The 27,530-nt window shown below is 41.4% G+C and overlaps 1 protein-coding gene across 11 annotated transcripts in view; it reads right to left on the reverse strand.

The window, feature by feature from the left end:
- The window catches only part of Nebl (nebulette), a 351,896-nt gene that overhangs the window by 55,870 nt on the left and 268,496 nt on the right, over positions 1 to 27,530 (reverse strand). For 6 of the 11 annotated variants that reach the window (XM_039095820.2, XM_063276521.1, XM_063276523.1 and 3 more), the window contains 5 exons: positions 18,429 to 18,542; positions 13,460 to 13,564; positions 8,670 to 8,774; positions 5,815 to 5,922; positions 810 to 920 (listed from right to left, as the gene is read on the reverse strand). The exons of 3 other annotated variants lie outside the window; for them this stretch is intronic. In XM_039095820.2, coding sequence (XP_038951748.1) covers positions 810 to 920; positions 5,815 to 5,922; positions 8,670 to 8,774; positions 13,460 to 13,564; positions 18,429 to 18,542 — 543 coding nt within the window. The remainder of the gene's footprint in view (positions 1 to 809; positions 921 to 5,814; positions 5,923 to 8,669; positions 8,775 to 13,459; positions 13,565 to 18,428; positions 18,543 to 27,530) is intronic. 2 more of the 11 variants (XM_063276522.1, XM_039095825.2) reach the window with 1 other exon arrangement.

Raw genomic sequence — 27,530 nt, forward strand, 5'->3', positions numbered from 1 at the left:
AAAGCTAGAGATGACTCAGCAGTTAAGAATCGTGCTGTTCATCCAGATGACATGAGCTAGGTGTCCAGTTTGGGTGGCTCACCACTTCAGGTCTAATACTTTCTTCTGGCCTCTGTAGACACTGCACACACACACACACACACACACACACACACACACACAAATCATGTTCACATAATTAAAAATTAAGATTAAAAATTTTTAAAGTAAAGCTGGCGTAGAATATGCTTTATGACAACTAAAAAAAAAAAAAATCAAGCTTTCAAGAAAGTGGTTTTCTCAGCCAGGCAGCAGTAATCCTAGCCTGTAATCCTAGCACTCCAGAGGCAGCTTCTGTGAGTTCAAGGCCAGCCTGGTCTAAACACTCTGTTTTATGACGTACAGAGCTGTGGATACATAGAGAAATGGAGAGAGAGAGAGAAAGAGAGAGAGAGAGAGAGAGAGAGAAAGAGAGAGAGAATCAATATTCTGTTTGACATTTTTTGTAAAACAAAAACAAACAAACAAACAAAAACAGCTGGTATGAAGCTACAGAGCCCATTCCTCACAGACCTTCTAAGCTATAACCACAATGAGAAAGCAGAAAATCCGGAAAATCTGGATTATTTCTTCCTTCACCAGTAAATAGTCCTCTTAACATACACTTCCCTATGTTGAGAAAATGCAAGGCTCTCTCAGTAAGGGCCAGAATAAAGAGTCCACATCTCAAATAAATGCAATTGGCAGAGAACTGCTAAGTAGGTGTTTCCAGAGTGACTTCTTCTGCTTCCCTCTTGGGTGACATCCAGTATAAACTCCCAAGGCCATACCTCCCTCATCAGGTTGCTGATGTGCTTCACGTGTAGAAATGCAGGAGTCTTGTCTAAATCCAGTGAGGATCTTCCTTTAATCTCCTTCTCAAAATCTTCTTTGTAAACTTTCTGTTGAATAAAGATCATATTCAATATAAGGAACCCTAGTGAATAAAAGGACCTGGTCAAACAGCTTCCTACACCCAAATCCCTTCACAGGGGCAGACACACCTGGAAAACCAGAGGAGACTACTCTCTGCCCACATTTCTGACTCTAGAGGAAAACACCTAGTACCATCTGGGCCCTCTATGCACAGGGGTCCTTTTAGATCCAGGTGCAGTCTGGACCACAGGGCTCCTGCAGCTTGACTGCCCCTATCTTCCTGTGCCCAGAGGCCCTATACAGTTTCCTCTTGGGCCACGAATGTGGGCAAAGGTGGGCAGAAGTGGTGGTCTCTCCTGCCCTGCAGTCTCAGGATTGGCCACACATCTGGGCGGTCAGCTCTCTCTCCCATGGGGTTTGGAGCAGGGAACTGTGGGCCAGGATCAGCAAGGTTTTGTTTTTGTTTTTGTTTTTGTTTTGTTTTGTTTGGTCTTTTTTTTTTTGCAAACTTTTTTTCTATAATGAACTACTAAAATAATAAAGAAAACGGAGATGGTAAAATTACATGAAAAACCACCAGTTTTGTTCTGACAACAAATGCCTGCTCCCTTCTGGTTCCTGCCCACAGGGACAGCTGAAAGCCAGTGGACAGGAAAGACTACACATCTGAGAGCAGAACACTCTGTTCCCATAACTGGCTGAAAGAAAACAGGAAAACAGGTCTACAGCACTCCTGACATACAGGACGGTCAAGCCACTGTCAGAAATAGCAAAACAAGATAACACCAGAGACAATGTGATGGCAAGAGGCAAGCCCAGGAACCCAAGCCACAGAAACCAAGACTACATGGCATCAACAGAGCCCAATTCTCCCACCAAAGCAAACACTGAATATCCAAACACACTAGAAAAGAAAGATCTAGATTTAAAATCACATTCGATCATGATGATGGGGGACTTTAAGAAAGACATAAAGAACTCCCTTAGAGAAATGCAAGAAAACAAAAGTAAACAAGTAGAAGCCCTTAGAGAGGAAACACAAAACTCCATGAAAGAATTACAGGAAAACACAATCAAGCAGGTGAAGGATTTGAAAATGGAAATAGAAACAATAAAGAAAGCACAAAGGGAGACAACCCTGGATATAGAAAACCAAATGGTAAAGCCGAACACAAGGAGGCAAGTTACATCCTAAAAAAAGGAAGAACTAATCGTTTTGCAACAAAGGAAGGAAAAGAAGAGAAGAGGGAGGTTTGACTGGAACTACCTAGTGCACACCTGAAAGAACCAAAACCCCACGGTGTGCTCTGTGCAGAAAGACTTCTGTGCGAGGAAAAGCAAAGATCTTCCTGAGGACAGACTTAGAGATTCTTTTAGAAAGCACAGATTAACCCTATACCTGGTGGTGGACAGAAATGAGATACACATGATTAAAGGTCACGGAAAGGCACTAACAGCTTTCTTAGAAATCAGGCTTTTCCCATAGCAGGAATCTCATGGAATACAGTCTAGGCTCGTTTTAAAGGCTCAAAGCCAACTCTAAGACAGGTGGCTCTCTTCCGGTCTGCTTTGTTCTTTTTATACCCTAAGGTACTCTTTTAACATCATACTTTCTCTAACAATTTTTAGGTATTTATTTCTCTAGCCTTGAGAATATCAATCTGGCCCAATGAGATCCCTAAGGGAAGTCCTGACTCTCATCAAACTTTGCTGAGTGCCAGCAAAACTCAATAAAAACCTGGAGGGAAATAAAAGAAGTCTAATCATCAGTGGCTATAATTAAAGGGGCGCTTGTCTCACGGGTGGGAGGGAAAGAGCAAGCAGGGTGAAGAAAATGAGAGAGACTGACTGTCATGAGGGACGAGGAGCTAAAGTCCCACCTCTCCAAATGACCGCTCTCTCTAATTCAGAAACAGGGCCTGGAAATGCACTCACGGTGAGTGATGAGGTGGGTGCAGGTTTACTGCTGAGAGGAATGTTAAACAGTTTGTGCACAGAAGAATTAATATAATAACAAAAGCAGTATCATGAAGGCTTTTCAGCACGAGTCTCTAGTGAGAGTTTTGGTTTCTTTAGAAAACATAAACATACTATAAAGTGTGTTTTCATTTTAATCAGGTTGCCCACAGCAGCTGACTATGATTTTTCTCATGCTGTGTCTGGAGTGAGATTTTGCCAGCTGCAGATGGGTTTTGAGTGTGACGACGTTTCTGAAGATATGTAGATGCGAGAGCCCTGCTGGAAGGGGCCGGTTGGATTCTGGTGGTTGGATTCTGATGGTTGCAATTTGTCAAGCAGTAGTGCACAAAAAGAAAAGAGGAGGAAGAGGAAGAAGAAATTAGATATCCTGACAGCAAGAGTCAAACTAGCTCCAAGGAACAAGGATATCCTAATCATGAGGAAGTCATCTAAGGACACCCCTTGCCCCTTTATCCTTTTTCTCACCTACTTAGTGTTGGGGGTTGAAAGTGTGGAAGAAAAGAAAAACCCACCAAACAGCCATAAGTCCAGTTACACATCTCCAACTCCAGCTAAAGATGTCAGGAGAGAATAGCAAGGAGTCAACCAGCTAAGGAGGCATAAGGATGCTGTCAGGGTGCTCTGAGGAGCCTTGGAGGGATCACACAGAGGCCAAGGGGCAGCCATGGGGAGGTCATGCGGAGATCATGGGGAGATCATGGGGAGGTCATGGGGAGGTCATGCGGAGGTCATGGGGAGGTCATGTAGAGGTCATGGGGAGGTCATGGGGAAGTCATGGGAAGGTTGAGGAAACATGGTGGTGAGACACGGTGAGGCTGAGATGAAGTTATGGAGAGGCTGTGATGAAGCTGTGAGATCTTGGTAATGATAAGACTGAAGCCACCCTCCAGACGCTGGTTTCATTTAAAAATGGGCTGGGGTAATTTGTTCCCATCGTCCTTCAGCGAACATGGGTTTAACAGTTAAACTTCCTGAGAACTGTGAAAGTCCAAATCTCTCACTGGGCTATATAGGTCTGCAACAATGGTCAAGCATTTCCTACAAAATGGGGAGCTCCATTAAAGTCCAGGCAAGCTCACATACAAGGCAGCAGTACCACGGAAAACAACGGTGCGATGTAAGGATATCCCAAGATGCCCTCTATGCTGTTGTCTACACAGACCAATGCGATCCGGGATCATTTGTCCTCTTTCAGGAGAGCTTTTGTGGGCTTCCAAATTTGGACCAGGTTTAGCGGCTCTGCCAAGACAACTCACTCAGTCATCCAGCTACTGACTGTTCTTTATCAAACTCAATAAAAACGCCTTAAGAAGATAAGACTGCAAAGGATAAATCATGCCTCTCTCCTCTTTGGCGTACAGAAGAAATTAACCAAGTGTGGCCAGGGTGATTGTCTGAAGAAATCTCAACAAAGCAGATGGCAAACAAACGAAAAAAAAAAAAAAGTTAATACTAACCTATCTGACAGGACTGGTCAGTGCTTCTGTCCCTTAAAAGTAATACCCACTGGGGACCACAGACAGAGATGCTGACTGTAAATAAAACGGTGTGCCTGACGCCCTAAAGGAAAGAAAAGGAAGGAATCGCCTGGTCTGAGAAAACATAGTCTACAGATAATCCTACCTGCGACAGGATTATCTTCTCTTAGAAGAAAAGAAAACAAACTCAATACATTCAAGTACTCCCTGGAGGTGACAGGATCAGTTAAACAAACTTGAAGCAAAGAAAAGGAAGGAAGTATCATGACTGTGACCAGGTCCTAAAACCTTGGTGACATTTACCAGATACATGATTTTACTGTTGCTTTATCGTTTTACTGTTGCTTTGAGTGTATTATTATTATATGAATCATATTATCCTCTAGCCATTACCTTTAAGATTAAATGAGTTGTTGCAGGTGCGGCTTTTAGCAAGGTGTCAGGCACAAAATAAGCATATAAACTATTTAAATGTCGGTTCCATTACCACTGTAGTGGAAGGGGAAGAAAAACAACCAGGTCTTCATTTTAAAATTAGTTCTAGATACAATTTTGCATTGATAGTTTGAAAGTGTTGGCTATAATCCTGGTCATTCGGAAACTGTCAGTGTTTTTCCGTGAGTCGAGAACACTGAGGAGTGTATCTACCTGACAGCCCGAGCTGCTGGTCAGCAAAACTGGGAAGCAGACAAATTCAGTGCCCTTTGGCAGTGAGGGTACGGATCTAGAACACAGGAACTGCCCTGCAGAGCTGTGCTGAGTCTGGAACAAGGTCCTTGAGCTTGTCCTACACAGCCATGCTGAGTCTAGTAGGGGGTCCTTGATCCTGCTCCCCCCAGAGCAATGCTGGGTCTATACCACAGGTCCCCCCAAGCCAGCCCCAGAGAGCAATGTTGGGTCTATACCACAGGTCCCCCCAAGCCAGCCCCAGAGAGCAATGTTGGGTCTATACCACAGGTCCCCCCAAGCCAGCCCCAGAGAACAATGTTGGGTCTATACCACAGGTCCCCCCAAGCCAGCCCCAGAGAACAATGTTGGGTCTATACCACAGGTCCCCCCAAGCCAGCCCCAGAGAACAATGTTGGGTCTATACCACAGGTCCCCCCAAGCCAGCCCCAGAGAACAATGTTGGGTCTATACCACAGGTCCCCCCAAGCCAGCCCCAGAGAACAATGTTGGGTCTATACCACAGGTCCCCCCAAGCCAGCCCCAGAGAACAATGTTGGGTCTATACCACAGGTCCCCCCAAGCCAGCCCCAGAGAACAATGTTGGGTCTATACCACAGGTTCCCCCCAAGCCAGCCCCAGAGAACAATGTTGGGTCTATACCACAGGTCCCCAAGCCAGCCCCACAGAACAGCACTCTTATCTCTAGACCCCACTCATCACTGAGTGATTCTTTTCAAATGAGAAACCATCAAGTATCTACAGGACACTTGTGGTGACAAGCCCAGCACCCTACCTCGCTCTGCATCTTCTGAGCCTCCTTTGAAGACTGATATGATGGTGTCTCAACAAAGTCAAGCATGGTCTTCCCCTTATTCTTCTCATATTCTTCTCTGTATTTTACCTGTGTTGAAAAAAACACTAAAATCATATAAAAATAAGGGCTGTGTATAGCTCCGTGTCAGGGCACAGTCTTAGCAGGAAAAAGGTCTTGAGTTCAATTCCCAACAATAACAACAACAAACAAAAGCCCATGTAGCAGACAAAACACAATAAATGTACCCAGAATTAATCATCCTGTTTTGTGTTAATCAAGTTATTTGGCAATTTAGAGTGACGAGTGTGTTCCCCAGAGTCAGTGACATATAAGAAAAGCATATGGGCCAAACATAAAAACTTTTAAGAATAAAATTTTATGTTAGTCCAACCAAAAGGTATTCGGTGTTGTGGGACATTAACTAACGTATTCTATAGAGGACAAAGAAACTGTTGTGCCAAATAAGTAGAATATGGAGATATTTGTTAAATTCATGGGGTTATTCATATATGTACTCATACCATTCATACATGGGTCAGGGAAGAATGAAAGTTGGAAAAGGTAGAGAGCTCTTGGTGGTAGTTTCCATGTCTAGTAATTCATCATGAGTTTTAAAAATGGATTTGATTACCCCTCTGTCAAAAGAAGGAACAATGTTCCCTAGAACCCCTGAGTTTCTCCATGGCTAATGACCAAATCATATATGATTTCCTTCCATTTCTTTATCCATTATTCAATAATATCACATTATGCATTATTTGTATCAATTAAAATTAGTTTTGTCCCCTTTCTGTTTATAGAGGGAAGGACAGTTTCTGTCGCTTCAGGCTTTGATTTTTTTTTCTCTTTTCTTTGTGCTGGTATACATACGTGTAATTGTCTGTGGTGTATGGGTTTGGTGTGTGCACATGTGTGTGTGCAGGTATGTGTGCCTGCACATGCGCCAGAGAGGCCAGACGAGGATGCTGGGCTTACTGTTCTAGTGTTTTCTGTCATACTTCCTTGAGGCAGAGACATCAGGATGTGAAGTTAGGCTTCGAGCCTACAAACCCTGGCACCTCTTCTGCCTCCATCACCCCAACACACAAGACTACAGGTACAGGGACAGACATGCAGCTGCTCCCAGATGTTGGCCTGGTTCTAGGGATGAGCTTTACTCTTCAATACTAGCAAGGCAAGCATTTTTATTAGCTGAGAGCTATCCCCAACTTGGTGCCTTCTATTCTGCAGAAACAAAAGCTAAAATGGTATGTAAGCCATCAGAATAGTTTGTATTTTGGCAATATTATTACTGAGTTCCTAGAAAAGCTCTGGTCATGACTCACTTCACTCAGAAATTTGTTTTCATTAATTCTCAGGCTTCGTAGCCGCTTGCGAAGTTATTTAAGTTATACAATGCTAACGATAACTAGATGGAGCTAAAAGAAAAATTTCTTAAACTTAGAACTATGTGACAACAGGAAATAAAATTTGAAATGCCTATTAGTGACATAGTTTTTTTTATCACAGACAATTATGCCGCATGCATGTGGTATCATACTACAGTAGAATATAGTTTTGTGGTAAGAACTGAAAGCAAAATGAGAATTTAAGACAGGCATAAGGGTATATGTGTGTACACCTAACCCTGGGGAGGCAGAAGTAGGTCAGTTGCAAGTTGAGAAGGAAGGGAGGCAGTGAAAGAGGAAGGAAGGGGAGGGGAGAGGGAGGGAAGGGGAGAGGGAGAAAAGGAAGGAGGGAGAGAAGCAGGAAGGGAGGGAGGGAAGGGAACAGAGAGACATAGAGAGAAGAGAATTTAAAGACAAAACTCTTGTGTTTCCAAATATTTGGGGAGGGGGGTGTTTAAGTGTCAACTCACTACATGCTAGTCTCCCCTGGGAAAGAATCTCAATGAGGTTCTACATCAGGTTAGCCTGAGGACATGCCCGTAAGGAATTGTTCATTTATGTTCCTTGATATGGGAAGAAACAGCCTAAAAATAGGTAACATCATTCTTTAGATGCTTGTCCTAGACTGTGGGAAAAGGGAGAGAGTGCGTTGGGCACAAGAATATGTCTGTTATTCCATTGCTGTGTGTTCCTCACTATAGATGTATCTGTGTAACCAGATGCTTCAAGTGCCCACCATCTCGGCTTCCCCACAATGATAGACTATAACCTGGGAACCCAGCAAACCCTTTGTCCCTTGAATTGCTTCTGCGGAGGTATTTTATCACAGCAAGAGGAATGAAAACTGATACAGGGAGGAATTTATTTTTAAATCATTATGGAGTTTATGTTCCACACAATACATTTGAAGGAGCCATGTAAATGTTTACCTTAATAGATGCTAGAAATGGCATCTTTAGCAACTATTTAAACTTGAGTTGATAATTTTAAAACAGATATTGACTTCACAATGTGCTAGGAAGAAAAAAATTAGGTTCTTTTGCAGAATACATAGGGTTTCAGAATTAGAAAAAACATTAATTTAAAATGCATTAGTGAGAATGTTTTCCCTTTCCAATAACACTTATAATTAAATGGAGAAATTATAATAAACCTTACACCCAGAAAATTAATTTTGTAGCTCAAAAATGTCAAATCAGCACACTGTAAAATTTTAAATCATGAGATTTGATCGCCATTTAATGAGTTCCTAGATCTAAACTTTTTAATTATGTGAAGAACTTATTTTTATGAAACTTTTATATGTCGAAACATGGTTTCAGCTGACCCAAAGAAAAAGAAGGATCCGCGATAATGTTTTTTTCTGAAATGTCCTTGGACTCCATTCTAGTGGGCAATCCGATGGTCATGTGTGTTTGGGGGATGAGCAGAGCTCGGAGAACTCACCTGACTCTGGAGGGTGGCATTTCCTCTATGGTGTAGGTGTTCAGGGGCCTCTGCATCAAAGTGATACGATCCTTTGTTTTCTTCAAAATTCTTTTTATATTCCCACTTAAAAAAAAACATGAAAATCAGTTAGGATTAAAAAAGACTGATGAGTAAAATTAAGACTTAAGAATGTAACTGGCATGTGGTAGTGGCTCTTATCCCAGCACGTGGGAGGCCGAGACAGGAGGATGACTGTGAGTTCTAGGTAACCCTGGGTGACAGACTGAGCCGGTCTCCTGACAACTCTTAGTAAAGCAGGCAACACAGAAGCCAGTGGAAAGGAGCGGCAGGACTGCCATAGAGACAGTCTCTGTGACAGCTGGCATGGGGGAGGTTCTGCACCTAAGGAAGTGGACAAAGCCAGACGGTCTCGCTATAGGGAAGAGCACAAGAGCGCAAGAAACATTCAGTGATTAATTACGAATGTAACATGGGGCACAGTCACAAACGAAAGATCATTAGATGGGATCCAGTGGATCTTGAGTGGGCAAAGTGTGGTGACACACAGACACTGCTTCTTATCACAGGACAGAGCGGTGTTCAACAATGTCCAGAAGAGACAGAAACCAAAGAAGAGAGTGAGGGAAGCTAGGCTCCAGAAAGGTGGCTGGAGACAGAAGCTGGGCCATGAGCAAGAATGGAAGTGATGAAGACATAGAGAAGCTAAAAAATAATTCTCTAAATTCTAAGGAAGGACGAGAGGCACCGAGAAAAGGACCTGAAGAAAATGGGTACAATTGGATTTTCTTTTTTAAGATTTATTTTATGACTGAGTTTAGGTTGATGTCTATGTGCAAGTGAGGGCTGGCTCGAGTTAGGTCAAGGCCATGACTGGACAGTAAAAATAGTGTGGGGACAAAGCTTTTGCAAGGTGGGAGAGAAGGGGAAGGAGGGGGAGAATCAAGATGGAGATGGTGGATGACCCAGATCCGGGTGGTCTTGAATTGCCAATGTAGTTATGAATATTTCTTAAGGGATGAATTTCTGTAGGCAAATTTATTTTAGCTATGTGGGTGGTTTATATCCTTATCAATTGGTTGTGAGTTTATTGTGTGGATGTATTGTGGATTGAGAATTTAACATAAATTCTCAGTTTGTTGAGTCTTGATTTTCACAGCTGGCAGAGAGCTGAGATGAGAGATAATAACCAGAGATAAATTATGGTGAGTTTTATGCAGCCCCACAGGTGCCAGTACTAAGTCTAGAGACCAGTGTGTGGCAAGGTGCCATGCTGGAACGGTTCAGAGATTGCCTGGGTCCAAGAGTACTTGGGGACAGTGTAGAGCCACTGAGATAAAAGTACCCCACAGTGCCACGTGGCCCTCTGGGTGCCAGCACTAGCGTGGGATAAAAGGTTCAGGTTTTTTGTATTTTTTTTTAAATATTTACCACAACATACGAGCACTCTTTCTATTTGTACACCTGCAGGCCAGAAGAGGGCATCAGATCCCATCACAGATGCTTGTGAGCCACCATGTGGTTGCTGGGAATTGAACTCAGGATCTCTGGAAGAGCAGCCATTGATCTTAGCCACTGGGCCATTTCTCCAGTCCCGATTGATTGGAATTTTAAGTTGAAGATGTTGGTGTAGACCCTCTGTTATTATGATGTGCATGAAAAGGTAAATGTGGAAGAGACCAGAACAATACAGATGGCATTTTACTTTAGACCAGCCCCAGCAGAACAAGACTTCTAGCACCAGAAACCGAACACTTAGCAATTAGTCCTACTTGGAAAAGACTTCTATGAGCAAACAGTAGTGCTCCGAGATCTGCGGGGACCTACAAAGGTAAAAACTCATTGCCTATGGGTTCCAGGAAAAAATGGTTTTGTGTAAGTGGAGAAATTCATGCAGCTCTTGAAGAGCAACCTAAACGAAGTGGTGATGGAGACTGGGGTGATCCCAGAAGACGCTCTGAGGACAGAAGCATGAGAGGGAGTTAGCCCTGAGCATTGGGAACCAGAGACAGAGGTGACCTGACACAGAGGTCCCTCCACAGGGACAAAGTTCCAGAGGGAGCCTGACCTCAAGTGTTTCCTGTCCCTTGGGGAGCAAGGATAAATGTCACTGAATTCTAACCAGAATGAAATGAGTTTGGAAAGTACCACAGGAACGTCTTAATAAAGCTCATAGGGTTACATCTTAGGTTCCTCTATGAGTTTTAATTTAAAACTAAGTAAAAATCTAATTCAAACAAAAGGCAATGCTTACACCTGAAATAAGATATCAAAAACATTTATAGTTTGCTTAGATTTTTTTTATACTTATTGAACAACTATAATTCGAATGCATTAACGTAGAATATATTCTACTATGGAGTCAGAGTCCACAACTAATGAAGTCTCTCGTGGATACATACTATGTACAGGCTAAGCCCAAATCCTTTGAACTCCAATCTGCAAATGAAATTTCTGACGCAGGGGCTTGTTTTCTCTGTATTGACTAGTCTCTGTTGCCGCCTAGTGGACATTATGTAGAATGACATAGCACAAATTGTTTAAATTTATGTAACATTGTAAGGAAATGGAAGCTCCATTTTCACTGCAAAGTGTTTCTTCAAACGTCGAATTCATGATTCTGGACAGGATTTTAAAGTTCTCATCCTGCTCTACACATGACACATTAAAATGCAAAAATTGTGGTACAGGCCAGTACATCCAGAGATGTTTAATAAAATAGTCACTTAGAGCAAACTAGCTAGCTAACTAACTAGCTAGCTAACAAGAAAGTTATTCTTCAATGTTTTAATAAAATCCGGTCACCTTTATACATCAAGAAATTTTCTATTTGTTTTCTTAAAAGCCTATTCTAACTTAAAAAAATTAGGACATATATAATGTCATACAATTTTAATACGTAAATGATTCAGAGAAGTCAAACTCTCTGGCCCATCGAGTGATGTAATCATTTCTGTGATAGAGACTGAGGCAAACGGGAGATCAAAGCTCCGTGAACAGTGAATAAAATGGGCAACGTGACTCTGTCAGGCTTTCTGTTGGAGAGATGACAAAGACTTTTAAATTTGATTCATTTTCTCTATTGCGAAACAAACGTCAACATTTTGAAAAGAAATGTTGCCAGTGAGAGGAAAACATTCTTGCTCATTTGCACAGGAATCCCCGTGGTCCTAGGAGAGTTAGTCTGAGTGGGGAGGGAACAGGCCCAAGCAAGCACTACCATTGAACAAAAGCCAGACGCTGGAGAATGAAGAAAGCAGAGGGCGCAGAAGATGGTGGGACGAGTGTGTGTGTCACAAAGTGTGAACCCAGAACAGAAATGCAAGGGTGGTGGGGATATGTATGCCAGTGGAGGGTGAGCTTGGCGAAGGCAGGACAATGGAATCCTAAGGCCCTGACACCAAAGGCTAATTCTGAGCCTGTCAACATGGCTCTAACACCGGAAACAATAATATACTGCTTTTGACCCAAATACCAATACTTTTTTAAATGAATTAAAAATGAATCTCTCCAAGTGTGAATCTCTTATGTGCAGTGTGCACCTTGGGAAGGCTGGTGGTGTCAGTGCAAGAAAGAGTGGACATACAAATGACAAATGGTGCTTTGCCAATGCTAAGAACGTAAGGCGAAGGTTTAGAGATCTAGTCTTGGAGGGGCTTTATACTGAGGACAGAGGGCTCAGCTACTTAAAAGACCACCTTCACTTTTTCTCACGCCTTACAGAATGAGTGTTTCTTCATCTGATCTGGATTTGTTCTGTCAGTTAAGATGATTTTAAGTGAATGGGTGGTTATTATTAGAATAGGCATGAAAATGACTCGGGGTCAAATCAGAGTCAGTCATTAACATGTGGCATCTGGATATGTGCAAAGTGGAGTCAGCAATGACCAGGAGTCATCGGCTGTAAGAGCTAGTGAAGTCAGTATCCAGATGCACCAAGGGTGGACACGGTATCCCAGCAGGCTAGAGTTCTGAGGGACTGACCTTATGAATAGTAAACACAAATATTACCATGAGGACATAAAGCCCTCCTTGCTGACTTGATAGATATCGTGGAATCCATCTCAAGACTAACCTCAAATAGTGGCCATGAAATATAAGCACCTTCATGATTTCTTGTCAGAAAAAATAGTTCAAAGTGTGATATTTTTATGTGTTTATATATATATTACATATAAACAAGAATGTTTGCTAATGAAGATATAACATATATTATCATATATGTTATGCTGGCATGGGTTTCATAAAAGAAGATCCCTGGCTACAGGACACGAACATCAAGTGGTTTCATTCTGATACAAATGAAGAAATGAAGAAGACGGATGGGAGGCTCGCTTAGAGCAGTGCCAACGAACGTGCTTGTGCTCATGCGCTGCCAGGAGCTGCAAGAACCCACATTGGGTATCGCTTTCTTCAGGGTCATACAGTTCTGTCTGTGCTCCAGCAGATAACCTCCAACCCACATGCTTTCGGGCAACCCTCATTAAACTCAGTGTGTCAAACACACACAAAGACATAAAAGTAGGAGTCGTACGTGTTGGCAAGAAGAGGTTGGAGCAGATGAGACAGAGTGAACGGACTAAAATATATCCCATACATGTATGAAATGGGTAAAGTAAGTTAAGAAAAGGAGCTCTTTTACGAAGAGACGACTGCCGTGGGATTCGCACAGGCAGGCAGCCACTCTGCAGGTCAGTTGTTGGGAGCATGGCACACAGGCACGGTGAATGAAGCAGGTAAGACCAGGAGCACACATCTACTCTACGGCGGCCACCGGACAACCCACTTACTCCACTGAGCATTCTGCTGGCTTTCAGAGCATGGTCTAAGAACAACAAGTTTGGGAGATCTGAAACTGGCTCGTGCATGGTTTGAACATCTTTCTTGTACTTCACCTACAGAAATAACATGGAATAAATACCGTCTAGTAAAAGAAAATAATAGACACTTGCATTTTTCTTCTACTCTTTCCTTCCTTCTTTTTTTATTTTGCTCATTCTTTTTTTTTTTAATTTTTTATTAGATATATTTCTTTACTTACATTTCAAAGGTTATTCCCCTTCCAGGTTTCCTGGCCATAAGCCCCCATTCCCTCCCCTCCCCCTCCCCCATACAGGTATTTCCCCCTATACATCCCCCTATTGCCCCCACCTCATACTCCCCTGCACTGGGGATCCAACTTGCTCATTCTTTTTTAATTTTATTTTTATTACTTTTGTTTTTTACAGTCCAGCCACTGCCCACATCCTGATCCCCCACACACACAGTTCCTTATCCCATTCCTACTCCCCACTGTTGCCAAGAGGATGCCCCCCCCCCAAGGCCTTCCCACTCCCTGGGTCCTCAAGCCTCTCAAGAGTTAGGCACACCAAACCAGGCAGTCCTCTGCTGTATATATGTCAGGGGCCTAAGACCATCTAGTGTATGCTGCCTGGTTGATGGCTCAGTGTCTAAGAGATATCGGGGGCTGGGTTAGTTGAGACCGCTGGTCTTCCTATGGGGTCTCCCTCCTCCTCAGCTTCTTCCAGCCTTTCCCTAACTCAACCACAGGGATCCCAGACTTCAGTTTGGGCATAAGTATCTGCATCTGTCTCAGCCAGCTGCTTGTTGGGCCTCTCAGAGGACCGCCATGCTAAGCTCCTGTCTGTAAGTACTCCATAGCATTAGTAATAGTGTCAGGCCTAGAAGCCTCCCCTTGAGATGGATCCCAAGTTGGGCATGTCAGGACCACCTTTCCCTTGGTCTCTTCTACATTTTTGTCCCTGCAGTTCTTTTATACAAGAATAGTTCTGCGTCTGAATTTTTGATGTCCTGTTTTGCTTTGTTTTTTACTAGAGGTGGGCTCTACTAATTCCCTCTCCCCACTGTAGGGCATTTCATCTAAGGTCCCTCCCCTTGAGTCCTGAGAGTCTCTCACCTCCCAGGTCTCTGGTATTTTCTAGAGGGTTCCCCCACCTCCCACCTTCTGAGGTTGGATATTTCTGTTCATCCTGCTGGTTCTCAGGGCTTCTCTCCTGTTCCACCCCACACACCTGATCATTTTTCCCCTTTCCCCCCTCCTTCACTCTCTCACCCAGGTCCCTCCCTCCCTCTGCCTCCGGTGATTATTTTCTTCTCCCTCCCAGGTGGGATTTAAGCATCCTCACTTGGGCCTTTCTGCTTGTTAAACTTCTTGAGTTCTGTGAATGCATCCCCTGCATGTTCTTTTGGGTCTCAGTTACCTCACTCAGGATGACACTTCCTAGTTCCATTCACTTGCCTGCAAAACTCATGATGTCCTCATTTTTAATAGCTGAATGATTTTCCATTGTGTAAATGAACCATGTTTTGGATATTCTTCCGTGGTGGGACATCTGGGTTCTTTCCAGCTTCTGATTATCACAACTAAGGCCACTATGAGCATAGTGAAGCACGTGTCCTCGTGGTATGGTGGGGACGCTTTTGGGTATATGTCCAAAAGTGGTATAGCTAGGTCTTCAGGTAGATCTGTTTCCAAATTTCTGAGGAAGCTCCAGCTTGATTTCCAGAGTGGTTGTACCAGTTGGCAATCCCACCAGCAACGGAGGACTGTCCTTTCTCCACATTCTCGCCAACATGTGCTGTCACCTAAGATTTTGATGTTAGCCATTCCAATTGGTGAAAGGCGGAATTTCAGGGTTGTTTCGTATTTGCATTTCCCTAGTGACTTAAGATGTCCAACACTTCTTTAAGTGCTTCTTGGTCATTTGAGATTCCTCTGCTGTGAATTCTCAGTTTAGCTCTATACCACTTTTTTGATTGGGTTGTTTGCTTTTCTGGAGGTTAACTTCTCAAGTTCTTTATATATTATGGGTATTAGCCCTCTATCGGATGTAGGGTGAGGGAAGTTTTTTTCTCCCAATCTGTAGGTTGGTGACTTGTCCTGTTGATTGTGTCCTTTGCCTTACAGAAGCTTTTCAGTTTCATTAAGTCCCATTCATCAATTCTTGATCCTAGAGTGTGAGCAATTGGCTTTCTGTTTAGGAAATCCACCCTCTCCCAATGCCAATGAGTTGGAGACTCTTCCGTTTTCTCCTCTGTAAGATTCGGTGTATCTGGCTTCATGTTGAGGTCCTTGGTCCACTTGGACTTGAGCTTTGTTCACGGTGACAAACATGGATCTATTTTCACTTTTCTACATACTGCCAGTTAGACCAGCATCATTTATTAAAGATGCTTTCTTTTTTCATTGTATATTTTTGGCTTCTTTGCCAAAGATCAAGTGTTCATAAATTTGAGGATTTGTTTCTCAGTCTTCAATTCTATTCCACTGATTGACCTGTCTGTTTCTGTACCAATATCATGCAGTTTTTATCAGTGTTGCTCTATAACACTGCTTGAGGTCAGGGATGGTGAGTCCCCTGGAAGTTCTTTATTGTTAAGAATTATTTTCACTATCCTGGGTTTTTTTGGGTTTTTTTTCTTATGAATTTGAGCATTGCTCTTTCCATGTCTGTGAAGAAATGCGTTGGGATTTTGATGAGGATTGCATTGAATCTGTAGATTGCCTTTGGTAGGATGGCCATTTTTACTATATTAACCCTACAAATCCTTGAGCATGGGAAATCTCTCCATTTGTTGAGGTCTTCTTTGATTTCCTTCTTGAGAGACTTGAAGGTCTAGTCATACAGATCTTTCTCTTGCTTGGTCAGAGTTATCCCATGATATTTTATATTATATGTGACTATTGTGAAGGGTGTTACCCTATTTTGTTTCTCAGCCCGGTTATCATTTGTATAAAGAGGAAGGCTATGCATTTGTTTGGGTTGATTTTACACCCAGCCACTTTGTCGAAGTTGTTTATCAGCTGGCGAAGTTCTCTGGTAGAATTTTGGGGGTCGCTGATGGACACTAACATATCATTTGCAAATAGTGATACCTTGAATTCTTCCTTTCCAGTTTGTATTCCCTTGATCTCCTTTTGTTGTCTTATTGATCTAGCTAGAACTTCTAGTACTATACCGAATAGATACAGGGAGAGTGGACAGCCTTGTTTTATCCTTGATTTTAGTGGGATTGCTTTAAGTATCTCTCCATTTAATTTGATATTGGCTATTGGTTTGCAGTATATTGCCTTTCCCTGTGTTTAGGTATGGGCCTTGAATTCCTGATCTGTCCAAGACATTTAACATGAATAGATGTTGTATTTTGTCAAATGCTTTTTCAGCATCTAATGAGATGGTCATGTGGGTTTTTTCCCTTTGAGTTTGTTTATAGACTGAATTACATTAATGGATTCCCTCATTCTTTTTTCTCCCCCAACACAGGATCCTGACTAGTGCAGAGGTGACAGGATTTACAGGCAGCCACTAGATGGTGCTGATTCACTACTGAACGAATCAACCGGTTACTTACAGACTTGAAAACATTTAAATTTCTTTTACTGTTTATGTATTCCAAAACGGTGGTGTTAACACACTTAAGTAATTATAGCAGAAACTCTACTTTTAGAGAACAAGGAGAAACCTCGCTTCCTTCTTTACACGCTGCTGTAGAATTGTTTCGGTTTTACCATGCTGTAATTTAAGCTTCAGTGCCTCTGCATTCTATCACCATGTGAATCTTTTTTTATTTTTAACCAACTGCTTTGGAATTTAATTCTAGTAGTAAGAACAAAATATTAGTATCAAGCTCGTTAAACACTACCTGTATGTCCAAAGTTTTTTTTTTTAAAAAAAAAACACTTTATATATGAAAAACAATCTTTACGATCACCCTACTTGTTGCATTTTATTCCCATTTGACAGATGAGGAAACTGAGGCACAGAAAGATTGAAGGCATAATAGTTAAGTGGCTGGACAGGATCACGTCCAGGCAGTCTGATCCTCACTCTAGACTCCTTTAAGATCAGTTCATCTGTACTTGATTCGTATTTGCACACATTCAAAAGTTACATCAGGAAAAGAAAGATTCTGATAGCCCCAGAGATTCCAAAAGACAAACGTGCCCCCTTTATCTTCCGGACAGAAACCGAGACTTGTTGTTGAGCATGAATACATTCCATACATTAATGAAGGAGAAGGAAAGCCAGTGCCACCCAGGGAGATGAGGAGGCTGCACAGAAACCTCAGGGGAAGAGCCTTTCCTTGACCCTCACCTCTTCCGATTGGAAAGGGTCTGTACGCCCTTTAAATGATGCCCAAAAGAACCATTTGACATTGTTTCTGGTTTTTAGACAATACCTCCTCCTAGAAAACATTCTGAACTTCTGATCCAATGGATCCTTCTTAATTTTAAAAACATAAGACTAAATCTACAAAGATAGCACTTAGCATAATAAAAACGAAGGAAGTTTTAAACCTTTTAGCAATGCAATTCATGACAATTTCTTCCCAATAAAAGCCCATGTATCAGGTAGTACTATATAATAAACTCAATTTTGTGGGCATAATTATGAGTTAATTGTTGTCCTACCTACTAATTTGCGATAATATACATTTCTTTCCTGAAAAAGTCTATAATCTATGTCTACTCTTGATCAGACACAATAATTTTATTCATACCACTGTTCCTACTTATTAACTAATTAGTAATCAGTAAGCATTAATAGCAAATTATAATAATATACTTTTCTAGAAAAAAATAAAAAAGCTTCAGGAAAGTGGGCCCCCAGTGTTTTCAACTACAAATTACTTGGAAATTACATGATCTTGATTAAATATCAGTAATTATAACACAGATCTAGGAAAACAAGACTCTACTGAAGATACTGAGAGTGATCTCTGTAGATTACAACTTACATCGCTTGCCAGGACAGTAGCGAGCTGGTGTTGTCTGAAAGACGCACTTCCCAGAGGGTTGTAATGGTGGCCTTTTCCCTTCATTTCATTATCAAACTTTTCTTTATATTTAACCTAACGTAAAGAAAAAAGACAAACCAAATGAAATCACGTACTTTGGTGGAAGAGTAACAAATTAGGGTTTTTTTTTTTTTTAAAGAGATCAAGTAAAAGCTACCTTCAAATGAATCATTGCAGAATTTAAATTCCCGGTGTTCATCCCCTTCCATAAAGCTTAATGAGGCATTTAGAAAATCTTAATATGCTGCTTGAATATTGGTCATGAATGTCATTAGGCATGAGCTCAACTTCTCTGCCCATGAGAATTATGCATTTATAATGTAAAAAATTTTTACAGGTCAGTTTCCATTTCTGTGCCCGTGTAACTCAGGATCGGTTAGAACTAAGAGCATACATGTCTTGAGGCCTGCCTCACTTAGAAAGTGTGCCCTTGGAGCCAGAAATTGAATGGGTTTTCCTCGGCGAATTATTCCAAATAAAGATATCCATATTCAATTTGTCCAAAGATTTCTTTTTAAACTGTATTTTTGGTAACATCCGTATATCAACTGCTCAAAGTCTAATTTTTAGAGACTGTATTTTCTACAATGTTCTACATCTGCTTCCTGGCATTTTTTAGGTTTGTTTTGGTTTGGTTTGGTTTTTATTTTGGTTTTTTGTTTTGTTTTGTTTTGTTTTTTGTCTTGCTTTAACTCCTCAATTTATCCAATAGAAAAGGTATGTTTAATATTCAGTCTTAATCTTTTCTTTCTTTAGTCATAAGGAAAAAAATGAAAGGACTGTCAATTTAGAGTTAATCCTCCATGGTTAAAAAAAACAACAGATGCATGTTATAGACTGAAATGTAAGGACAAAATCTCTCTGTAAGTAGATAAATGAGTAACACCCCAGCTACACGCATCTCACACCCCTGGATGAATACTGCAGAAAGGATGCAAATATCTCAAAAGCAAAAATAAACTGTCTTGGTCTTTCGTACCACCTCTACAATCTTACAATATTTTGCAATTTCATGAAAAAATATTGTAATATTCTCATAGAGTGCATTTATCCACATGCCTTAAGGCTCTGCCCTGCCATAGTCCTTATTAAAAAGAATTTGAAAATGGCCATTTTCATGGCCCTGCCGAGGGTGACGGTCTTCTTCAGGGGTACGGGCCATGTGTCTTGAGAGCGAGCTAGTGAGGCTTTGGTGGGAAAACAGCATTGAAGAGCCATTTTCTGTGTGAAAATAACTTTCTGATATCCATGCTGCCTGACATGTTTATTTTAAATAATCGATAAAATTTCTAAAATAAGATGATTTTCAATTATTGTTTTACAACCTGAAATCAGAGACGAGAGGAGAAGGAAGAAATGTTTAGATTTCCTGCACTACTTCCACGGACCCCACTTAAGGATCCTTTCTGTTCAGCCATGTTCACGCATTCAAGTTCACGTTCCCGTTCCCCTTTCCAAGCAGAGCCTCCTTCCGCCCAGTCGCTTTACAGGGACTGCTCAGTCCCTATGTGACTGTAACCAGCTGGTGGGCTGTACCATGCTGACCAACACCAAGTTTCAATCAATTAACCTCATCCTCTAACCTAAGCCAAGGTGGGTCTCCATTACATAAGAAAGAAAGTGGGTTCTTCAACTTTTGACCCCAGAGAGCCTGTCTGAGTTTCCTCTGTAACTGTGATGAACTAAACCAACAACCAAAGCAAGAAGGGAGAGAAAGAATGTATTCTGACTCGTAGTTTCAAGTTACGGACCACAGGGGCAGCCCTAGAGACAGCTACTCAGGTATCATCCAAGGGACACCAGCGGAGAGCATGGATAAAGCTTGCCGCTTAATTTCTTTCTCCATTTTATACAGCCCCTGCTCATAGAAGGGTCTCAAGCCACAACCACGATGGCTCTCTCCAAGATCAAGTAACATAGCCAACATGTCTCCCACAGGCATTCCCAGAGTTCATCTCACAGGTGACTCTAGACCCTGCCAAGTTGAGAATTAACCATAACCACCACAGCACACCTCCTACTGCTTTTGTATACTTAGGAGCTGCCAGCACAATTGCGCCACATACACAATGTGTAGGTTGGTGTGAGAACTAAAACTGGTAGCTTATCTGTGACCAAACCTGGCATTTCCTCTTCCAAGAAAATGCATATTTCTGAGGCATAATTATCGATCTCTTGCCCACAAGATTCCCACGATTATGTTGAATGTAATCATAAGAAGAGTGCTGTGAGCTAGTTTTCAATCTAAACATTGGTTGTCTAAGTGATGTGGTCTCAAAAGATGTGTAAGAAACCAAATGTAAGAGTTTCCATTAATAATTAACTTACACAAAATAACTGCATTATATCAAAAGACATTAATTAACCAAACACTGACATACAACTGGATCTTGCCTCATGCCTTCTCCAAGATCTGCACATACATGAATAAAGAGAATCAAATGGTGGATACAGGTCAAACCTCTCTCCTTCTGACTGTCTCCCTCACTAACGAAACAGACATGTTCAACACTCTGCTCCGATTCCAATCCACAGTTCACAACCCGACTTGTCTGATTCCCTATTCACACGCACATCTCCCAAGAGATCCCTGCAAAGCCTTGAATGTCGTTGCTTACCCAAGCATGGAGCAAAGCATCTACCTGCCAGTTAGAAGATCATCGAAGAAAGGGAGAGAGAAGTGTTAATGTTGAGATAAAACGTGACTCCTTATACCTGGATCCATTGTTTTAGAAATAAATGTAGTTCTATAAGTAGGTCATAGAGTTACTTCATTTACATTATGAATGGCACACCTAGAGCTCTGACATCCATCACTTTCACACACACACACACACACACACACACACACATATATATAAAACAATTATATAAAATCAAACTTCTATTTTCTAAAGAATTTTTAACTATAACTAGACTTTAGGGAGCTCCCACTGTGTCTGCTAATCTATGGAGACAGCACTTAAACAAATTCTCTAAGTGCCTCTAGACACAGCCATGCAACCAGGAAGCAAGACCTCTAAACACAGGAACCTTCAGCACCCGGGTGCCTGCTCCACCACAATGCCTATGCTTAGACTCCCCTAAAGCCAGCAAGGAGAGAAAGCCATGCCTTCAGCACAGCTATAAAATCAGATGTTAGGAAAAAAAACAGAAAGTTTGCAGAGTGAACCTTAATTATCACTGAAAACAACAAACCAAGTATCTAAAAACATCCATTCTTCCAACCTTTGCTCACTACAGGTGAGGAAGGAAAATGATAGTTTTATATCGAACTCCTCACAGAAGCAATCAGAATTTGAGTTTTACATAGGATGTTACTGTCCCCTTTTTTCTCCCTCCCTCCCTCTCTTCCTACCTTCTTTCCTTACTTATTTCTTACATTTTGTTTTCCTTTTAATTTGGGTCTGGGGACTAAACCCAGAGTCTTACGTGTCCTTTTTTTCTTTACAAGTTAACAAGCTGCCTTTGTAGCAAATGTCAAGCATCCAAATAGATTTGTTTAAGACATCTACATATCTATTAACAGCCTAACTTATTTTATTTTATTTTATAACCCTAAAAGCCCTGTGACTTTGTGGGACTTTCCATAGGCTAAGTCACTCAAGACAATTTTTAAAACACACACACACACACACACACACACACACACACCACATCACGAATTATACAGAAATGAACAGAGAGATCCATTCACATTGGCAACTTGGGATATGACATTTAAGCTCATGCTTGGCAGTGTCAGAAGATTGGCAGAGTATATGCTTGCCAGGAAGGGAGAATGGGAGCATCTCCAAGCCAATTAATACCTTCTTCAGTTCAAGGACACTATTTATTACTAAATTTTTACAGCAATCCATATTGGATCTCTTAAGTTTTAAACTCCTTCTTATCAATACGACAAATGTAATAAATACTGATTATTACATTATAATGTTTCTCTGTTGTCATAAAACTGGACCAAGAATTTAATCCTTTCATCCTGCAGACAAATTCCAAATATTAAATTCAGGTGTCGTAAGAACATAGTAACAAGCTATCCTCATTTAGAACTTTTAAGTTAATGGTTTTGACACTCCGTTTACACTTGAGACGCACATAAACTAGCATCTCTGTCTTGGCACGTGAAATTTTAATTTATTAATTTTTAAAATAACTATAGCATAATAATATGTATCTTCCCAGTTTTAAAAAAGAAAGTTGGGGCTGGAGAGATGGCTCAGTTTAAGAGCAAGAGCTGCTCTTGCCAAGGACTAGAGTTTGGTTCCCAGCAACTATGTAAGATGACTTACAAACACTCGAACTCTACTTCTGGGTCTGGTCTCCTCTGGCACCTGCATTCACATGCTCTCTCATGCGAGCAAACATGCACTTGCACACATGCATGGGCATGCGTACATACATACATACACACACACACACACGTAAATATAGATCTTAAAAAAATAAAATTTAAAAGGGAAAGCTTATAAGATCCAAACAATTGTTCCATTTAGTGTAAGAATAGTTTGGTTCATGTTTCCGTTGCCTGGCCTGAAGTAAAATCCCACAGAGTTCAATGTACAGGCAAAATGTCTCTCTCCCACTCACAGTCTGCTGTGTGCCACTCCCCGCCCTGCATGCATGGCCACTACACTGCAGCACACTGCCCTGTCTTTGCCTTCTCTCAAATACCCACTTCACCTCTTTTCCCTGCTTACTGAACTCCTAAACCGTTTCCAACCAATGTATGTTTGTGCGTTTGCCACAGGCTTAGGAGTCAGGTCAATACTGGTGACAATAAGAAACTACACTGTGGCCTTGGTTTCAGGCTGATGCACCAGAGAACACACATCAAACCCACCATTCCAGGTCTCCTGGTCAGTCTTAGGATCACCTTTCCCCTTTCAGAGACATAAACTACAAGATCAATGAAAAAGCAAAGCCAATGGGTACAGAAAACTCGCAGACTACAACCTGTTTAAGCTCAGTTAGCTACATACTTGGAGATTCAAAAAGTCTATTTCTAAAAGTCCAAGGTGGAATCAAATGGAAGGACTCTTGTGGACTGGATTCGCGATGCAAAAATAAATACTCAGATTGAAATTTTCTTCTAAGGACTCACAAGGAAGATTGGGTGATGTTAAGACAAGAGTCTAACAGTGAGTGCCCCTGCCCTTGCTCTGCCCTGTGTGCAAATTCATCTAAAAGAAAGGTAAATGAGAAAGTGTCCCAAGTATCTATTCACAGTGATTCTTGTGGAATCGTGTGATCTGTGGACCAGGAAACAACTCTAACAGTGCACTCGCGACAGCTCTGACAAGCAATCACATCTGCTGTCAGATCATCCCTACAGAAACAGAGAGACAAAGACCACGTCCAAGGTCACTCGGCCAACAAGCAACAGAACCAGTCGTGTAGCCCAGGAGTCTCGCTCCACAGTCAAGCTTTCTAGGCACTGAAAGGGACCAACACTGCTTCTGTACAATCTGCTGTGTGGCTGATGAAACTGCCAGGCACTGCAAAGAATGGCAGTCTAAGTCAGGGAGGGAACTGGTGAAACAGCTCAGTAGGGGAGGGGTGCTGCCTGCCAAGCTATAACAGCCTGAGTTTGATCCCTGGGACCCACACTGTGGAATTGGTTCTCTAGCCTATTCATGTGCTCCATGGCACCCACCCGTGCACACACAAAACCCAAAGCAAGCCCAAGACCTCTTGCCTTCTTAACAGGCATTATTAGGGATGTCCAGGTCTTGAATTGCCATCCTAAGCCTATCCTAAGGGTATTGTCCAAGCATATTCTCAGTCTCACATACCTTAGAAGCCTTCCAGGACAGAGTTGTTTTTTAATGAAAGTGTCTGGCAAGCCATAAAGCAATTAACCCACGTCACAGTTGCCCCTTTCCTACAGGTCCCTTCTCTCTGCCTCTCTCTTCCACTACAGTTCGGGAGATGTCTGACCTGACAGGTAGATCATTCCCTGCGTGATTCTCGCAACCACTGCCTGCTGGCCCTTGGGATCGTCATCCCTTACAGAAGCCAACCTTTCCTGCAGTGTTGACATCCTCATCTGCCAAGAGTCACATCTACATAAGCCATCCCACATCAAACGTTTCTGTGATGACTTACTTCTCACCTGCAAGTAGAAGCTTAATTGAGTGCCCACAGCTGAAATGGTGACAATATGTCCTTTTTAAAAGGCACACACCCATGCACCCTGTAGTTAATATGGGAGTACTTTCTCTTTTTACCACTTTGAGGAGGGAGCGCATCCTTCCTGTAACAGTTGGGCTGGGAGTCACTGTTCAGCAGCTACAGAGTTTAGCTTACGGGACGAAGAGTGAGATCGATGGTGACGGTACATTGTGGATTCATTCAATGCCAGTGAACTTCAAATCATTAGAGACAGCGAATTGAAAGGTTGTCGTTAAAAACACCAAGATCGAAAATAAGTTGGAGAGGAAAGGGTATGTTATATCTAATGGCTCCCGGGTAACCGTTCATCACCCATCCCTGAGGGAAGTGAGGGCCTGAACTGAAGTAGATGATGAGGGATAAAGAGATGCTATGCTTCTTCTGGCTGGCCTCACTGCCTCTCCTATACAGACTACACCCACCTACCCACAGAGGACTGGGTCCTCCTACATCAACCAGCAGTCAGGAAGATGCCCTCACAGACATGTTCACTGGCCGATCCGAGAGAGGCATGTCCTCAGCTGAGAGTCCCTATTTCCATGGATGTCTAGATTTGTGCCAAGTTGCAAAAATATATTAATATATTATATAAATGGAATGTGTTGTTTTCCTTCTGCTCTCTATATAATGCCATATAGAAATTTATACAACACAGACCCTTTGTTCATTAAAAATCCCCCTAAATTTCTTTTCACGGCCATAACTGATACTCCATGAATCAGAGGCACCACTCCTGACTTCAGTCACCTTCCTGTCTTTATTTGGGGCTCTCTTCGTGAGCGGTATTCCCTCCCATTAAACCAAGCCCAGCTCAACACTACCTCCTACACAAAACCTTTCTAACGGTATGTCCTTCTCACCCACAAGCAAGAGACAGAATGCTGATGGATACAAGTGACATTTCACTTAAATTCTGTTGGCATTTCTCTTTTCTACTAATAAATTTGGGCATCTCCTCACATGGTGATTGGCCATTTATCGTTCCTCTCTGTAGAATGCTATTCACCTCACTTCTCAGTTTTTCTGCTTTGCTGTTGGTCATTTTTGCTCCACCTTAAAGAACCTATGAGGATGTTGGAGAGATAACTCAGGAGTGAAGAGCATTTGTTGCTCCTGCAGGGAACCGAGGTTTGACTCCTCATAACTACATGATGATCACAACCACCTCTGACTCCTGCCACGTGTCCTCTAATATCATCCTGTGACCTTCATGAGTTTCTTTATACACAGGTGCACACTCAGGCACACACATATACATATTCAGTAAAAATAACTTTTTCAAAAAGATCTCATGGCAAAAATATTTATTACTTTATATATATATTGTGTAGCATATTTTTCAAATATTTTGAAATAACTGCTCTTCTTTATACTATCCAAAAAATATTTTCATTCTTCCTCTGTACAAATAGCAAAATTGTTTGATTTATTCAGTTATTTAACTTGATACTCACTTTTGAAAAGAAAGACTTTGGATTTGAAATGGAATTACATAGAGCCTTTAAAATTAATTTCGAAAGAAATAGCATTATGGTGCTCTTGAATACCTTAGGATTTATCTTTATTCTTCAGTCATATTTTAGACTTTTACCTATTTATATTGCTCCATTTTGAAGTATAATACAAGAAATGGATTACTTTCCAAAAATCAAAAACTATGAATGTAGTTTGCAGTTTGCTGACATCATTGTTGACCCTAACACCTTTATCCCTGAGTAAACGTCCATGTTTAATCTACTTACCCGAGGTTTTTTAAACAGGGTCTCAGTATGTAGCCCAGGCTAGCCTTCAATTCACACTCCTCCTGCCTCAGCCTCTTGAGTGTTGAAATGAAAAGCGTGGGTGACAAAATGCAGCAGCGATTTTAATGTTTGTGCAATTGTTGTGTACCATATAGTGACTCCTGAATTTTCTTTTTAACATTTTAATTATTTTGCTCATGTCTGTTGGGTTTCTGGAGTTTGGGCTTGGCTTTGCTTGGAGAATGAGGTCTCCTTCTGCAGTAAAAGCTGACAGTGAACCTTCTGGGTTAGCCAACTGAGTGCTGGACTTAGAGGAATGTAGCATCCCTCTTGGCTTGCATTCATATTGTTAATCTACCTGAGATTTACTTTTGCATGGGGTTAAAGATACCAACATAGTGTTCGCTTACCACAATGGGCAGCTAATGACGTTAGCACAATTTATTAACTGACCTATATTTCCCCCACCAACTTGAATCAATACTTTTGCCATATGTTAAATTCTTAGACTCTATTTCAGGAATGCCTATTCTGTACTATCAAGTATTTTACCTCTCAATATAAAGTGACTTATTCAAATGGTTTTCTAGTATTTCCCTGTCACTGATCTGCAGTCCCACACGCCAAAGGCTCGTTCAGGCAACTCCTGTCCACAGAAACTTTAAAATTATTTCAGCCAAATTCTTAAAAATCTTCCAGATTCTCACTGAAATTGGATGGCATTTATATGATAATTCTGGGAAAATTGAAAATTTAACCTGTTAAACTCTCAAGCCATTTATCTTCCAGGTTTGAAGACTCCTTAGGTCTTATATTCTGAAATCAGATTTCAAGGTTTCCTGAACTTTATCTTGGCTGTTATGTTGTCTAATTAAGAAAAAAATTGTTTTTTTAAATGGAGAAAATGTCTAATTACTCAGTTCAAATTGTACGAGTGTTTATTTTGTGTACACATGCATAAAAATATAACTTTTGATATCGGCTACTGCTGATCTCTGCAAATACAACATAGCCAAACTCATTGAAACAGGTTCATCTGTGTGCCTGGGGAGAAGTCTACACTTTGATCTAAGAACTGGAGTTTTTTCCTCTGCTGAAATTTGCAGTTATTAGAACACTAGCTGAA

Source organism: Rattus norvegicus, chromosome 17 (genome assembly GCF_036323735.1).
Source record: "Rattus norvegicus strain BN/NHsdMcwi chromosome 17, GRCr8, whole genome shotgun sequence".
Lineage (NCBI taxonomy): Eukaryota > Metazoa > Chordata > Mammalia > Rodentia > Muridae > Rattus > Rattus norvegicus.